General features: G+C 41.2%; 2 protein-coding genes across 2 annotated transcripts in view; one reads left to right on the forward strand and one right to left on the reverse strand.

Moving 5' to 3' along the window:
- LOC309558932 (uncharacterized protein) overlaps positions 1–18,254 on the forward strand; it is a 754,545-nt gene that overhangs the window by 128,207 nt on the left and 608,084 nt on the right. The gene's annotated exons all lie outside the window — the stretch shown is intronic.
- Positions 3,347–15,526, reverse strand: LOC309557710 (gamma-crystallin-3-like; the record flags this gene model as incomplete). The annotated part of the gene is made up of 3 exons (XM_082260487.1): positions 3,347–3,622; positions 6,752–6,994; positions 15,518–15,526. The coding sequence occupies 3 exons, from the start codon at positions 15,524–15,526 to the stop codon at positions 3,347–3,349; spliced, it is 528 nt and encodes a 175-aa protein (XP_082116613.1).

Here is an 18,254-nt window from a genome sequence, read left to right on the forward strand (position 1 = left end):
TTTGTTAAAAGCCAAGTTCTAGTACAGTTCAGCAAGACAGCAGTTTTCAAGTGCCAGTAAGCATTGGTCGGCATCCAGCTGGCGTCAAGACAGTGCTAGCAGGCATTTTTCTACAGAAGAGTCCTAGTTTTACTTAGTTGAGCCAGAGGAGTATCCCACTCATTCCCTTTTCCCATCCGAATTATAAAATAAACAAAACAAAGCAAAGTTGCCAGAATGGTCATTGTCTCAAATCTCACACTTGGGTATTCAGCTTAAACGGGCTGAAGGTGTTACTGGTAACACCCATATCAGGCGCAATGCCTAGAAATCCTGCTACACATACTTTTATTTGTATTTATTTGCACTGTATGTCACTTTAGTTACTTTGTGTTTACTGAGTACACAGTTTATTACTTTATTAGTATACTACATATTTTTACATGTAAAAGTGTATTCATACCCAAACTTTTTTTTGTTTTTCAGTTTTTGATAAAGTAGCGAAGGGTTACAACTCCTGAAAATGTATTTTTTGTTGTCTGTTTCCTGTTGGGGAGATTTCCAGTCACTTCCTAGCATGGAAACAAAACTGAAAGTAATAGTAAACCTCTATAAAATGAAGTGTCTTCTCAGAAAGTTGCCCACACTGAAAGATTTCCCCTCTATAGCCCACAGGACAAATAGAGAAATTGAATCTTCCCAGTTGGGACACAAACAGCAAAAAAACTTACAAAGGTTTTAACCCTTCCCCACTGTACCCAAAGCTTTAAAAAGTTTTGGCTATGCACACACTTAGCATTTTTGCTTGAGTCGTTGGGTGCTGGGCATAACTTAATTTGAATTGTAAAGTTTAATTTCATCCCCATTTTAAATATTTGTGCGTAGAAATTAGTGTTTTTAGAATTGTAACTACAGGCTAATTTCACAAAGCTAACACGCCAGGATGAAAATGTTTTCAAAAAGTGACAATTATCCCCAGCTGAGTTTAGCAGCACCTCAAGGAGAGAAGTCAGCAGCAGAGGGTCCTCACTCCTTGTTTCACAATTTCTGCATCCCACTCTCTGCAGTATTCTCCAGCTGCATCCCCTGAAAAATGTTTGGCCTCAAGTGACAGGGAGGAAAGTCTCACAAGAGTTTTCATTGACATTGCATGCACCACATCAAGCAGGGAGGAGGTTTATTGGGTCAAGCGAAGACTAGAACCTTTGCTAAATTTTCCTACATTCACCCACCTTTTTAGCACCCTTCCTAAGGCAGGCTCTCTTATCAGCTGCTGAACAGGATGAAAAAATGTCCCTAAATTACCCCCATGCCCAGTGTCCTTTGTATCACCTTGGCAAAACTGCTAGCTTTGCAGCTGCTTCCAGCTTCTGGAATCAGCCCCCTTCCGTGAGTTTATAGCCTGTACTTCACAGCTGCTATTATTTTGCCTAGTATCACAATGTGTAATTTAATGTGTCTGTGTAATTGGACCACACTGTCATTGGCAGGCACACACTTGGTCCAGTAAGAGGAAGGGGTACTACATATCCTTAATGAGACACTGAATCAATCTTCGGATGGCTAGGAAGGATTCAGGGTGGGGCACACCACTGAAATTGGTGGTACTGCAATGTGTCCTGTTTGATGGTGGCAGCACAGTCACCCTTAGCACTTCCTCTCCACCTTCAGCCAGACAAGGTTGTGTATGATAATGGCACTAATATGTTGGCCAAGCTTTGCCTGGGAAAAATCCTCCATGTACCCAGCCTGGCACATGTCCTCAACTTGATGGTACAGCAGTTCATCATAAGGTACTCTGGTTTCCTGGAGGATCTTCATCAGGTCAGAAGGGTTTGTAGCTACTTTAGGCAGTCATACCTGGTCATGGCTATACTTGCAGCAATGCAGTGACAACATCAGCTGCCTACCAACTTTCTCATCTGTGCCAAAATGGTTTCTGCGAGGAGATTGATGACATGAACCTTCTTGTCTTCCTCATGGAACACACACTGAGTGGCCTAATAAACTGTCCATTGGAGACACAGAAGAAGAAAAAAGAAGAAGGGAACTTGCTGCTAGTTCAGGGCCAGCAGGAACCTTTTCCCACTGACTTCATCCCTTTGAGGCAAAGGCAGCAGGATTCAGGAATGAGAAGAAGGGTTTGGGTGCTGGCAATGAGAAGGAGAAGGAAATAGGGCAGGTTTCATGAGGGAAATGTTACCCTTTCCAAACCATGGGTGTTGTACGTGGGTGGGGTGATATTATTGAGGATTGGAGTTGACTTCAGCAACACGTGGACTGAGTTGTCTTCAGCAACACCAAGGCCTTGGGGTCCTCTGCTTTAGGCAATTTGTGGCAAATGGGGTTCTTTATGCAGCAAGAAATTTTGTAACTGACAAGCAAATCTCTCTGTCCCTGGACAATGTGGTGATTGTTTTATGCAGAGTAAATTATATTTTTCACCTCAGAGTTTTTGTGAAAACAGTTAAATTGATAGGTTTAGTTCCACTTTAAATCTTAATGTTCTTTTTCTGTCTTAGACAGCTAGTGGGAGTTCCAGGGCTGAAAATATACACAGGGGTATATAAATGAATTGTTTTACAACTCTTATTTTTTGTTACATCAATCTCCATTCACTAGTAAGGAGAGAAGTACTTATGTGTTATAATATTCAGTATTTCCTACACGTACAGTAACTATAGACAGAGTAGGAATTCAGCATTGGCACCAAAAAGGGAAGTGGAGTGGAAACAGCACAGGCTGGCCACACATATTAGTATGGTAATAATCCCACCCATTTGTGTTTATAGCAAACATAGCAGAGCTGAGAACAAAAGTAGGCAGTGAGGGGACTAGTCCTTGTGAAGATAAGGAGCAGGCAATGTGAATGGTCCCCAGAACAGGAAATAAGTATGACAATAGAAGGAAACAGATAGAATGAGGGTAATGCTGCATGTCTCACAAATATATTTTTGTAAGGAAAAAAATACTTTACTGCCAATATGCAGATTGATTTGGATTTTGAAGTTAGGCTTTAAAGGCATCTCCCAAGCATGTAATTTAAGGTATTGGTGATTTGTTCATGTTTCCCTCGACTTTGGATTAAAATTACTCTTTTGCCTAGTACAATATTTTTTAAAACTTTTTCGCATAGTTAAATGCAGCACAGTGCCTTGCCCCCAAAACCTTTTTTGACAATAGTTTGCTTATTAGCCCAAAAAACTACCAGAATTTAGCAAGAGAATTCACCTAACCCTTAGTGAATCAAACCTGGGCATATTCGCCCATCAGTAATTTCAACTAATGCAATTCAGATGGTAAAAAAAAGCATAACCCAAGCATTAAAGGTCAGGTTTTATTTTTGAAAATCAAATAGTTTTTATGTTTACTGAATAAATTGGACTCTTTTAAAGGAGCCAACTCTGGAATTTGAGGCACCCCATTCAGTATGTCTCTTGTATTCTCCAGGTTTCAGGTAATACTGACGTCCTCTGTAGTTTGGTTCTTCATAGAAAACCCAGTGACCATCAAATACATGGGAGGAGTGGATATCATTGTATCGGAACTGCTCAAAGAGATGGGGACAGTCTTCAGTGAACTCCATCATCTGACCTCTAAAATCTTCCTTCTCATAGATCTTCATTCTAAATGGACCACGGTGCTTTAAGGAAAAAATTATGTTAGGAGGCATGTTCATAAAACACAGCAAAGATTCTTGAATTACTTATTTCATCATAGCTGAATGCTACTACTCACAAGCCAGTGTCTCCCTACCCTAGTTAGCAGAACTGTATCATAATTCAAGAGTCAAGATTGCAAATACATAGCAGAACACAAATTACATACAGTAACTGCTTGCCCACAGGCTGGGTCATGTACATGTACCTCTTTAAGCATCTTCTGGGTATGGGGCGCATATGTGCTCACCCGCTCTGTAATTGGCTACAGCTCGATTTTGTCAGCAGGTCCCAGCCAATGATTTTGGCTGTGGACCTTCAGATTGGCTGTAGTCAATCACAGAACAGAGTCCTGTGTTTACAAACAGGCAGGACTCTGTTCACAGAGCAACAATCTAGCTGTTTCTTCTCCTGCAAAGCAGGGAGAGTAGGCAATACCTTGTATTTGCCAACTGAATATATTTTCAAGTGCAAGCTTTTAAAAAATAGTTTGATTTCTTTTTCAGGTTTTCATACAGATAATTGAAAAATCATACTTAATTACACACACAAGTATAGTGGGCATCATAGAATACAACTTAAAGTGTTACCATACCCACAACAGTAAAATCAGTCTGTATATGCAGTAAAGCATGCTTGCTATACTTGCTGTGGAACCTAAGGGGTTAATCCTCTGCTTTGTGTAAAAAGTCTTCTGTCTTCGCTGATCCTCCCCTTCCTCCATAGTTCCCAATCTACCCTCTGATAGAAAGGAGCCTGCATAAGCTCAGTTTGATGTGTATTACTAAAGAGTTGTTTTTTATTTTTTTGGGAGGGTTCATGTGATCTGCACAGGACCAATCAGCACTGTCCAGACAGAGGGTCAGAGGTCCTGCAGCCTCATATGACAGTCAGAGTAGAATGGAAACTCCTACAAGCTTTAAGCAGACACTCATAGAAGGCATACGACTTCTATATACTGCTAATGAGAAAAGGTATTTGGCAGTTTATATTTACTGAAATAATTGCTTTTCCATGTTCTGTGTACTGTGGGAGACCAGATATAGTGAATGCATGGTCCAGGGTTTAGTGACACTTTGAATAAACCAACAGCAAATCATGAGGCAAAGAAACAGATCAGTAGGTGAAGGGGAAGAGGGAACAGCTATTTTAGTTATAAATAAAATATATTTTTTAATATAAAATGCATTGATAATGAAGCAGATGGTCAAACATCTTGTATTTCCTCTTTTTGAAAGTAAACACCAGTTTCCCACCTCTTCATTTGCAAGATTGCTATCTTGGCCTTTGAAGACCTGTTCAGCCAAACAACTACTGGAAGTAACAAGCCTATGTAATTGGCTATTTGGGTATCAATGAATGTCATCAGAAACATAAATGAAACTTTGGAGAAAGTCTCACCTATTTTAGGCTATATTATTTGTATTAGATGTCCCAAATCACGAAATAAATACGGTATTGAGAACTGCACACTGCCTTGCCATTGATATCGGTACCATTGAATTAAATTACAAATGTTTAGCTAAATGGTATATAACGCCAGCAATAGCACATAATTATCAACCAGAAAAAACAGATCGATGTTGGAGAGGATGTGGGGATAAGGGAACGATGTTCCACATTTGGTGGGAGTGTCCCAAAATCCGAGAATAATGGGTGAAAGTTAGACAAGGAATCTGCGAAATCCCAGGAGTTGGTGTCTCAGATGACCCCTGGTGGTGTCTATTCCATAGAACAAAAATACCTTTTAAACAATACCAAACTACACTACCACTACAATACCAAACGACACTATTAAATGCAGCTAAAGGAGTTATCCCAAAAAAATGGCTTGAGGTAAACAGCCCTACCCTAAAGGAGTGGTGTAAAAGAGTGGATTATATTTACAATATGAAGTATTTGGGAAGTAGGGAAGAAGAACAACCTAAATATATGTTGGAAAAATGGGTAAAATGGGAAGACTTCCAAAAATCTGATAAATACCTAGAAATCTTAATGGCAGATACATGAAAAAAAAGGAGAAAAAAAAATAATAAAAATGTAAAACTCGGCAAAGAACTAAGAGTAAATAGAGAATAACATCAAATTAGGAGGGGGCGAATTTGGTGGAGGGTAATTGGGGTGTAATATGTACTGTTAACTTAATGTGAGGTCTCTGTTTATGTTTCATGTTTTTATTGTTAACAGTATTTAAAAAAAATGAATAAAATATTAATTAAAAAAAAAAAAGATGTCCCAGCCAGTTAGAGCTATTCTTTTTTAAACCAACGCTATGTAATGTGATTGTGGTGCTCTCCAAGAGTGTATTTCTACCTACATGCTTAAATAATAAATACATCTATTTTTCAATCTGGCTTCAACAGTCAAAATGTTACTGAAACCCATGAGTTTTGGGGTTTCCCCCACAAGGGCATGAAAGTTCTTGATAAATAAACCCAGGCAATAATCACATTTGGTCGTGGCATTTTGTCCTTATACCTGTTATTTGCCTAAAAGTTATCTCTAGTAAGGTCAAAATGTGTGTTATTTTTCTTCTACATTTTCCCATCCTTTTTCTCCCTCTGCAGCCTAAAGTTCCTCATCGAAACAGAGGCCCTTATAATAGGTACACACGTTAAGCTAAGCAGACTGAGCGAAAAAAATATTAAGAGGTCACCATACTAACTAAGAGATGTTAGTGTGGCGATCTCCATGGCTGTGCTAGTGCTCTGATGGCTGATGATTGGATGCTGGTGAGACCGGCTTCTGTCGAACGGGCAGTTGTACACACTGTCCGACTGTTCCTGCTGAAACCAATCTTGTATACCCAGATTTAGATCCTAAAATTTAGAGTCAGGTCTTCAAATGTGTTCTGCAATGGGAAAATTGATCCTGCTGTTGTTATTAGTAAATTGGTGGAAGTTCATCTAGTCTTTATTTTACTCACATAAAGATCTGTGCTGGGGTAACACATACACATTATCAGATACACCAAACTAAAGGACCTCCAGAAAAAGGTTCCCTTGCTGAGATTATTTCAGTCTTGTATGTTTTATTCAAATGTCCCTATTGACGCATTGTGATGAAAAGTATATCATTCTTCGGGAACCTAAAATGTATGCACAAATACTCACTTGAGGGGTCAGGTGACATGACCTGATAGAATCATTGAACCCCATCCATTGCTGGAAGTCTGGGTACTCTCCTCGCCTCAGGTAATATTGGTTTCCCCTGTAGTTGGGATTCTCATAGAGGATCCAGTTTCCACTGTCTACTCTAATGGAGTTACAGCGATTGAAAAAGGAGGTCATATCAGGACAGTCAGAGCTGCACTCATAGGAGCGGCCCTGGAAATTCTTGTCCTCATAAAATATGATCTGTTGAAAAAGAAAAATGAAAGTTATAATATATTGTGTACTGTGATTTATAATATTTTACTTCAACACTAAATGTCACATTATTGGTACCAAGGATCACCTACTAGCTCCCTGGGACTCAGTGTTAGTGTGGCATTTCACTCATAAGAAAGAATTAAACCATTTAGAAACATTAAACACCCGTATGTCGGTAAGGCTACAGAGGAAGTGATTTTAGTAGCTTTGTTTTGATACTGTTTCCTTAAAAAAAAAAAAAAAAAATCAAAATTCACAATAAACACTGCTGCTGAAGATAATCATATAATTTATTAATACAGACTAGCAGACCTACCAATGCCAACACCACCTTTGCATTGTATTTTAAAGTGTATACCATTTTTTTCAGTTCTAAATAGTAAAGAGAAGGGTTTGAACCCCTGTCTATTTGTCCTGGTGGCCATTGTCATTGTAACAGAAAAAATTGGAAAATCAGAAATGTTACAGTTGTTCCCAAAACAGGACATGAGGTGAAATCTTCCAATGGAGACATTTGTTTGAGTGACAACTACTTAAGAAGGGATTTACCCTTCCTTTAAACAGATTTCCTCTCACTAACCAGTTCTGTCTCTGGGATAGAACAGGAATAAAAATCTCCTCAATGAGACACAGACAGCAAAAATAAAACCTAACGGGACTTCTAAAGAGTTCATTCTCATCAGTTCATCTAAAAAAGCTTTAGAGATACACTTTCCATTTGGCATAAGAGTAGGGTTGAGCGGACACCTAGATGTCCGTGTTCGACGGGTTCGGCCGAACTTTAAAAAAAAGTCCGGGTCCGTGTCCCGGACTTTTACCGAACTTTTCCCGGACACCGAACCCCATTGAAGTCAATGGGGACCCGAACTTTAAGGCACTAAAATGGCTCTAAAACACCAAAGGAAAGGGCTAGAGTGCTGCAAATGGCAGCAAAACGTAATTAAGAGCATGGCAAGTGCTCTGCAAACAAATGTGGATAGGGAAATAACTTAAAACAACAAAAAAAAACAGAAAAATAAAACAATGTTCTTCTTCATCTCTGAAGGACGAGGCCCATATGGAGTAGGAGGGAGGTTGAGGTGGTGGTGGATGTGGCGGTGACATAGGCGTGCGCACAGGGTGTGTCGGGTGTGCCTGGGCACACCCTAATCACCTAGGGCACATAGCATTGCCAGTGAGGAGATGGGAAAGATCTCCCTCGGACCTGCTCTGCTCTATTTCTCTTTGCCAGCAGGGAGAGTAATGTATCGGGGCCATGTACCTGTAGGCAAACACATGCATGTGTATTTCAACTTTGGGGTGCACACCTTAATGCAATAGGCTGCACACACCTATGGGCGGTGTAGGTGGAAGCGGCGGTGGAGGAGGACCAGGGCCGGATTAAGAGCATCATGGCTTGGTGCTGAGGATTTTGAAGGGCCTTAAGGGCCGTGCCTTGGCATGCACCCAGAGGAGGAAGGGTGCAGCCATGCATGCCTAATTCAACATGGGATGCTGTCTCTGAAGCCCATAAACACATCCATGCATCGGCAACTGTCCCTCCTTGTCCGGCCTTCGCGCTGTGTGGGGAGGTTCTGAGGGTGCTGCCTGGGGAAGCAAGCATAGAAGCCAGACTTCTGTGTTTACAAGTGACAGAAGAGCGGTAACAGTGAATATGGCCAACCCGGGGCCTATATAAAAGGTAGGGGCCTGGAGCTGCAGCTCCAATAGCCCCTACATTAATCTGGCCCTGAGGAGGAGGACGAGGTAGCCAACACTGCTTCTTTTCAAAAATTTTAAATGAGGGTACACCCCAAAAGAGTGAGAAAGAGCAAAAATGGAACAATGGGTGGGTAAGGTCGGTATCCATTGCTATTCTGCATAAGGTACGGAAAAGTCCCGTGGGATCCATGCCTGGTTCATTTTAATGAACGTGAGCTTGTCCACATTGTCTCTGGACAGGCGGCTGCGCTTGTCTGTTATAACGCCCCCAGCCGTGCTAAATACCCGTTCAGATAATACACTGGCTGCAGGGCACGCCAGCACCTCCAAGGCGTAAAGGGCAAGCTCAGGCCATGTGCCCAATTTGGAGACCCAGAAGTTGAAGGGGGCAGACCCGTCATTCACTACATGTAGGCGTGTGCACACATACTGCTCCACCATGTTGGTAAAATGCTGCCTCCTGCTAAGACGTTCCATCTGAGCTGCTGGTGCTGCTGTTTGTTGTGGCGTGCTGACAAAGCTTTTCCACATTTCGGCCATGCTAACCCTGCCTTCTGAGGTGCTGGCGGTGCCCTGGTTGCGTTGGCGACCTCCTCCTCCTCCTCCTCTGCCTTGTGCTTCCACTGTGGCCCCGCTGTCAGATGGGAATGCCAGCAGCATGGCGTCTACCAGCGTGCGCTTGTACTCGCGCATCTTGCGATCGCGCTCCAGTGAGTGAATTAAGGACGGTACGTTGTCCTTGTAACGGGGATCCAGCAGCGTGGCCACCCAGTAATCAGCACAAGTTAGAATGTGGGCAACTCGGCGGTCGTTGTGGAGACACTGCAGCATGTAATCGCTCATGTGTGCCAGGCTGCCCAGAGGCGACGAAAGGCTGTCCTCTGTGGGAGGTGTATCGTCCGTGTCCTCTGTATCCCCCCAGCCACGCACCAGTGATGGCCATGAGCTGGCCTGGGTGCCACCCTGCTGTGAACATGGTTCCATCTCCTCCTCCAGCTCCTCCTCCTCCTCATCCTCCTCATCCTCCAGAACTGTGCCCCTGCTGGACAATTGTGTCCCTGGCGTTTGTGTGTGCAGGAACCCACCCTCGGAGCCCCTTGCGAATGACTGCCCTGAAAGCCTTTGAAATGTTACCTCTTCATCCTCCTCCTCCTCCTCCTCATCCTGTGCCACATCCTCTTCCATCATCGCCCAAATTGTTTTTTCAAGGAGGCATAGAAGTGGGATAGTTAAGCTGAGAATGGCGTCATTGCCACTGGCCATGTTGGTGGAGTACCCAAAACAGCGCAACAAGGCACAATATATGCAAATGTCAAATATGCAAACTATGCCGCAATTTAATGTTTTTTACACCAAAAGGGTGTGTATTGAATAGCGGAATAGGATAAAAAACTGTGTATCTCACACGTACAAACACAGACTAGGCCCGATTAAATTTTTTCCTACCCTAAAGGGAGGATGAGGAAGAGGAGTATGGAACATGCAGCACCCTCAAATCTTCAGAAGTATGAGATGAACCCCAAAAACTTGGAAAGGTGGATCTCTCTTACACGTACCAACACAGACTATCCCCCAATTTAACTGATCCCCAAAGGTTTTTGATTAAATAGCGGAATAGAAAATATGATCCAAAAAAAGTGTATGTATATCACACGTACACAACCACACTAGGCCCCAATTACTATTGTTTGTACCCCTAAAAGGCTAGATGAGGAGTAGGGGGGGTATGGAACAGGCAGCACCCTCAAACCTTCAGAAGTATGAGATGAACCCCAACAACTTGGAAAGGTGGATCTCTCTCACACGTACCAACACAGACTATCCCCCAATTTAACTGATCCCCAAAGGTTTTTGATTAAATAGCGGAATAGAAAATATGATCCAAAAAAAGTGTATGTATATCACACGTACACAACCACACTAGGCCCCAATTACTATTGTTTGTACCCCTAAAAGGCTAGATGAGGAGTAGGGGGGGTATGGAACAGGCAGCACCCTCAAACCTTCAGAAGTATGAGATGAACCCCAACAACTTGGAAAGGTGGATCTCTCTCACACGTACCAACACAGACTATCCCCCAATTTAACTGATCCCCAAAGGTTTTTGATTAAATAGCGGAATAGAAAATATGATCCAAAAAAAGTGTATGTATATCACACGTACACAACCACACTGGGCCCCAATTACTATTGTTTGTACCCCTAAAAGGCTAGATGAGGAGTAGGGGGAGTATGGAACAGGCAGCACCCTCAAACCTTCAGAAGTATGAGATGAACCCCAACAACTTGGAAAGGTGGATCTCTCTCACACGTACCAACACAGACTATCCCCCAATTTAACTGATCCCCAAAGGTTTTTGATTAAATAGCGGAATAGAAAATATGATCCAAAAAAAGTGTATGTATATCACACGTACACAACCACACTAGGCCCCAATTACTATTGTTTGTACCCCTAAAAGGCTAGATGAGGAGTAGGGGGGGTATGGAACAGGCAGCACCCTCAAACCTTCAGAAGTATGAGATGAACCCCAACAACTTGGAAAGGTGGATCTCTCTCACACGTACCAACACAGACTATCCCCCAATTTAACTGATCCCCAAAGGTTTTTGATTAAATAGCGGAATAGAAAATATGATCCAAAAAAAGTGTATGTATATCACACGTACACAACCACACTAGGCCCCAATTACTATTGTTTGTACCCCTAAAAGGCTAGGAGTAGGGGGAGTATGGAACAGGCAGCACCCTCAAACCTTCAGAAGTATGAGATGAACCCCAACAACTTGGAAAGGTGGATCTCTCTCACACGTACCAACACAGACTATCCCCCAATTTAACTGATCCCCAAAGGTTTTTGATTAAATAGCGGAATAGAAAATATGATCCAAAAAAAGTGTATGTATATCACACGTACACAACCACACTAGGCCCCAATTACTATTGTTTGTACCCCTAAAAGGCTAGATGAGGAGTAGGGGGGGTATGGAACAGGCAGCACCCTCAAACCTTCAGAAGTATGAGATGAACCCCAACAACTTGGAAAGGTGGATCTCTCTCACACGTACCAACACAGACTATCCCCCAATTTAACTGATCCCCAAAGGTTTTTGATTAAATAGCGGAATAGAAAATATGATCCAAAAAAAGTGTATGTATATCACACGTACACAACCACACTAGGCCCCAATTACTATTGTTTGTACCCCTAAAAGGCTAGGAGTAGGGGGAGTATGGAACAGGCAGCACCCTCAAACCTTCAGAAGTATGAGATGAACCCCAACAACTTGGAAAGGTGGATCTCTCTCACACGTACCAACACAGACTATCCCCCAATTTAACTGATCCCCAAAGGTTTTTGATTAAATAGCGGAATAGAAAATATGATCCAAAAAAAGTGTATGTATATCACACGTACACAACCACACTAGGCCCCAATTACTATTGTTTGTACCCCTAAAAGGCTAGATGAGGAGTAGGGGGAGTATGGAACAGGCAGCACCCTCAAATCTTCAGAAGTATGAGATTGTGTTCACTGTACCCCACAAAGATTGAGTTCACTGCACCCCACAATGATTGTGTTCACTGCACCCCACAAAGATTGTGTTCACTGCACCTCACAAAGATTGTGTTCACTGTACCCCCCAAAGATTGTGTTCACTGCACCCCACAAAGATTCTGTTCACTGTACCCCACAAAGATTGTGTTCACTGCACCCTAAAAGGATGTTGTTCACTGCACCCCACAAAGATTGTGTTCACTGCACCCTAAAAGGATGTTGTTCACTGCACCCCAAAAAGATTGTGTTCACTGTACCCCCCCAAAGATTGTGTTCACTGCACCCCACAAAGATTGTGTTCACTGCACCCCAAAAAGATTGTGTTCACTGTACCCCCCAAAGATTGTGTTCACTGCACCCCAAAAAGATTGTGTTCACTGTACCCCCCAAAGATTGTGTTCACTGCACCCCACAAAGATTCTGTTCACTGTACCCCACAAAGATTGTGTTCACTGCACCCCAAAAAGATTGTGTTCACTGTACCCCCCCAAAGATTGTGTTCACTGCACCCCACAAAGATTCTGTTCACTGCACCCCACAAAGGATTTTGTTCACTGCACCCCAAAAAGATTGTGTTCACTGCACCCCAAAAAGGATTTTGATCACTGCACCCCAAAAAGGATGTTGTTCACTGCACCCCAAAAATGATTTTGTTCACTCCACCCCAAAAAGATTGTGTTCACTGCACCCCACAAAGATTGTGTTCACTGCACCCCAAAAAGATTGTGTTCACTGTACCCCCCAAAGATTGTGTTCACTGCACCCCACAAAGATTCTGTTCACTGAACCCCACAAAGATTGTGTTCACTGCACCCCAAAAAGATTGTGTTCACTGCACCCCAAAAAGGATGTTGTTCACTGCACCCCAAAAAGGATGTTGTTCACTCCACCCCAAAAAGATTGTGTTCACTGCACCCCACAAAGATTGTGTTCACTGCACCCCAAAAAGATTGTGTTCACTGCACCCCAAAAATGATTTTGTTCACTGCACCCCAAAAAGGATTTTGTTCACTGCACCCCAAAAAGAATGTTGTTCACTCCACCCCAAAAAGATTGTGTTCACTGCACCCCAAAAAGATTGTGTTCACTGCACCCCACAAAGGATTTTGTTCACTGCACCCCAAAAAGATTGTGTTCACTGCACCCCAAAAAGGATGTTGTTTACTGCACCCCAAAAAGGATTTTGTTCACTGCACCCCAAAAAGATTGTGTTCACTGCACCCCACAAAGGATTTTGTTCACTGCACCCCACAAAGATTGTGTTCACTGCACACCAAAAAGGATTGTGTTCACTGCACCCCAAAAAGATTTTGTTCACTGCACCCCAAAAAGATTGTGTTCACTGCAGCCCAAAAAGATTGTGTTCACTGCAGCCCAAAAAGATTGTGTTCACTGCAGCCCAAAAAGATTGTGTTCACTGCAGCTCACACACAGAAAAATGGATGTGGATCACTGACACCTGCCTATCTCCAATCCCACACCACACAGCAATATCGATTGTAGTTTGTAGAACACAGTTTCCCTAAAATTCAGCAGACTCTGTCCCTAACAGGATTGAGAAGAGATCGTAGATCAGGATTGAGTGCAGATTCACCCCACCCCCCACACAGCAATATCGATTGTAGTTTGTAGAAGACACTGACCCTATAATTCAGCAGACTCTATCCCTAAAATGCCTACAACTCGCCCTGCCTAAACACTCCGACCTGTCCCTCAATTCTATCCGGACGCAAATGGTTTTTTCCTGCCTATCTTTCCCTAATCAGCAGCCAGCACATTGATGTGTGCTCTGTCCCTTAGCTAAGCAGCAGAATGACGCTGCTGCGGCGGCTGCCTCGAACTTATAAAGACTTGGTCACATGCTTCAGACGGCCAATCACAGCTACTAAGACATTTGCAGGCATGGCTGGGATGGCTTAAGGCACACCCTTGTTGAAAGCCCGCCATGAAAAGAGCGCCAAAGCATGCAAAACCCGGAAATAAAACGACCGAACACGGATTTTTACCCGAACATACAGTAAAGTGTCCGTGTCCGTGTTCGGGTAAAAAAAATCCAATTATTCGGTACGAACACGAATAATACAGTCCGTGTTCGCTCAACACTACATAAGAGCCATGTGTGCACAGTACACAAACATGGGTTATCTGTGTCCAAATAAAGTGAGAATCACAATCAGTGCAATTAATACATGTATAAACAAAATGACCAAAAATTAAAATTGTTGCCCAGCCAAACACTGTATATTGATTCCACAACACTGAAAAATAAAAATGTACCAAAAAACAGTGTAGCGCAACACCTCATCAGATGAAAAAATTAAAAATAAACAACGAAAATCAATATAATTATTCTGTGTACATAAACGCTATTGGTTAAAAATATTGTGTTCCAAAAATGTTTATAGTCCACCAATAAATAAAAAATGTAAAAAGGGAAGAAAAAACACCCAGTGTCTTCACTCTTAATGCATAAGTGTATATCCTCCACCAGGGGATTGTTTCTTCCCTTTTTCCATGTTTTATTTATTGGTGGACTATAGGCATTCTTGGAACATAATATTTTTTTAATAATAGACTTTATGCACACAAATTAATTAATTTGATATTCATTGTTTTTTTTTTTTTTTTTCATTTGGTGAGGCGTTGTGGTACACTATGTTTTTGGAACACATCTGTGTCCATATACTTTAGCAAAATAGCCAAAAGCAAAATTAAAAAAAAAACATTTTTTTTACACAGCTCTGCAATACATGCAAATCTCTAAATTCCTAAGCATGTGTTGTTGGTTCTACCTAATTTTTAAAGCATTACAAAAAAAACAGACCTCTCCTCATCTACATCTTCTCTCCCCACCCCCCTAATTTCTTCTTGTGCACAAGTAGGGAGCACTGGTTTTATTCAGCTCACAAGATTTCTGGTAAAATCAACAGGTATTTTTTTCACTAGATAAATCTGTTATTTTTTCAACAGATATTCCAAAAAAAAAAAGTTTAATGGTATATTTAGCACACAAAAGGAGAAACTCATTGTCAGGGTTTACATACATTTGAAACAATGTTTGTAGACCTTTAAATAAAATTTTACAACTCTCAAATAAAACTATAGTCATAACTATTTCACACTGCCACATATTCATTTAGAACCGTTCATACTTTTCATATTTGTTCTCTCATTCTCCATTGAACCTAACTTTATATAGCACACAAATTAAACTGTAATTCTAAAAAAAAATTAAAAATCGTATTACCTTCCCCATTTTTGTTGACGGTGGAAAAAGTTCTTGATGATGCCTAGTGCAAAGTGCTGTATATCTGTCCTTATATACAGCTTCAATTGCTGATGCCTGAATGCATTGAATGTCAGATGTCAACTGATTTTGTGTTTAGTAAGGTAAATGTATGGCTCTTTCATTCATTGTGGTTTAGACTGTTCTGTGCTTACATAAGGCCATTGTCTCTAATTGCTTACTAAGAATTCCATGTAAAAAAAAAGTATAAAAAGAATGCAGAACAAAACCTAAATTTGCCCTTTGTAAAATTATTAAGTGTATAGACATATAAAAATCAATTAAATGCATTGCAGTTATGGCACCTGTTAGAAAATTCCATACAAATACATAATTTGGGAACTATACAGTTATTTTAACCACTTCTGGACTGGAAGAATTTACCCCCTTAATGACCAAGCTATTTTTTGCGAAACGGCATTGCGTTATTGTAACTGACAATTGCGCAGTCGTGCGACACTGTACCCTAATGAAAATGATGTCCTTTTTTTTCCTACAAATAGAGTTTTCTTTTGGAGGTATTTGATCACTTGTGCAATTTTTATTTTTTGCACTATAAACAAAAAAAGAGCGTATATTCTGAAAAAAACACAATATTTTTTGCTTTCTGCTATATAACATTCCCAATAAAAATAAAAATAAAAAATAAACATTATTTTGCATTTTAGGCCAATTTGTATTCTGCTACATATTTTTCCCAATAACTGTATGTTGATTGGTTTGCGCAAAAGTTATCGCGTCTACAAACTCGGGGAAAGATTTATGTAATTTTTATTTTTTTTTTCTACTAGTAATGGCAACGATCAGCAATTTTTAGCGGGACTGCGACATTGCAGGGGACAAATTGGACACCTAACTGACATTTCTGACACTTTTGGGGGACCAGTGACATTACTACAGTAATCATGGCTAAAAATATGCACTGTTACTGTAATAATGACACTGGCAGGGAAGGGGTTAACACCAGGGGCAATCAAAGGGTTACATTTGTCCCTTGGGGGTGTTTTCTAACTGTGGGGGGATGGGCTTGCTGCATGAACACAGAGACCTGTGTTCCTAAATAAGAGGAACACAGGATCCCTGTGTTCATAACTGACAGAACAGCAGTCTGTATTTACAACGGCAGATCACCGTTCTGTCTGCACAGGAGGCTATCACGGGTGCCCGGTGGCAATTACCTCCCCCTGTGGCGAATAAGCACGCGCCCCCGCTAGCAGTCACACATAGCGATGTACAGGTACGTTGTTTCATGGGACAGAGCCGACCTGCCACGGTAAAACTACGGCGGCTGGTCGGCAACTGGTTAAAGTGAACCAATCAAGAATCATGGCCAATTATACTGTTACCCATAATAAAAGAAATGGAATACTAACCTCTCCTGTTGCCCACTCCGCTGAACACTTCAATGTAAATGGTCTAACTATTCCTAAAAATGTTCCCTCCCAATTTCTCCTACCTATCCTGCCTAACCTGTAAAAGATGTGTGTACTTACCTATTAAGTATACACAGGTCCAGCTTAGGGAATGCTCAACAACAACTGAGAATTCCTGGAGCTATCCATAGGGTTCTGTAGGCCAGCCATTGTAGGCACTCCGTTGTCTGCCTTGCAAAACAGCTCACTGACAGGGGAGTCAAAGTTGCGGAATCACATGACCGGACCAAAGCGAATTTAACCCCTTCACGCCAACATAACAAAAATATGCGTCCCCACTAGATTGGGCTTTTTTCCACGAGACAGCATACTACGGTATATCCCGTTTTTCTGGGAGCTCCCTGCATGGCGCGCTCCCAGCACAGAGACCAGGTCTCACTGTGAGCCTCCCGGGCCCTGTACTAACGATCAGGACCCAGGACGCCCAATTTCATGTCACCTGATCGCTGTGACAGCCTCCGATTGATTATCACAGTGATCAGTCACTGTGAAGCCCACCCCCATGTTTTATTTCTCTGCGAATGAAGAGAATATTTCTCTGCGAATGAAGAGAATCATATCTCTCTCTCTCCTTGCAGAAAAAAAAGTGTGTGTGATAAAAAATAAATAATAATAATACAAAAATAAAATAAAGAGATATAAAAAAATACCTAGATCAAGGCTTGATCTAGGTCAGTGCCAGGGTTAATGCTTGGGTCAAAATCAGGGTGAAAGTTCAATATCAGGGTCAGTATTTGTTTTGACAGAATTTTTTTTTCTTTATTAATTAGTGTCAGCGTCAGCATCAGCGTGTTTTAGGTAGGATAAAAAAGATCAAAATGAGCACTACTGTTTTTGGGCTGTACTACAGGTACATACAAAACATAACATACACATATGTTGTATCGCTGTGATAGTCAGGAGCAGAAAAAAATTATTTGGGATGTTCTTTGGTGGAAGGCTATGGTAGTACTAAGAAATATACAACTAAAGAAAAAAAAAAAAAGTTTATAGCATACGTTCATTTATGTGATAGGTCCACACAAAAAAATAATAAATTCCAAAAGATCGGTGAATCTTCTAAGACAAATTCCTTTTCGACAAGCAAAGTGGTAATAGAAAAGCCTTCACCAAGTTTAAATCTATTGAGCAATTCATTTATTTTTTGGATGGATATAGTTTTTTCACATGATAAGTGATCTCTTATATTATTTTTTATGATTATGATTATTAAAGTAATACAATTAAAATATTATTGATTTTGGGTTGTTCTGCCTATGTAAATA

This window comes from Pelophylax lessonae (genome assembly GCF_965119305.1).
Source record: "Pelophylax lessonae genome assembly, chromosome: 6".
NCBI lineage: Eukaryota > Metazoa > Chordata > Amphibia > Anura > Ranidae > Pelophylax > Pelophylax lessonae.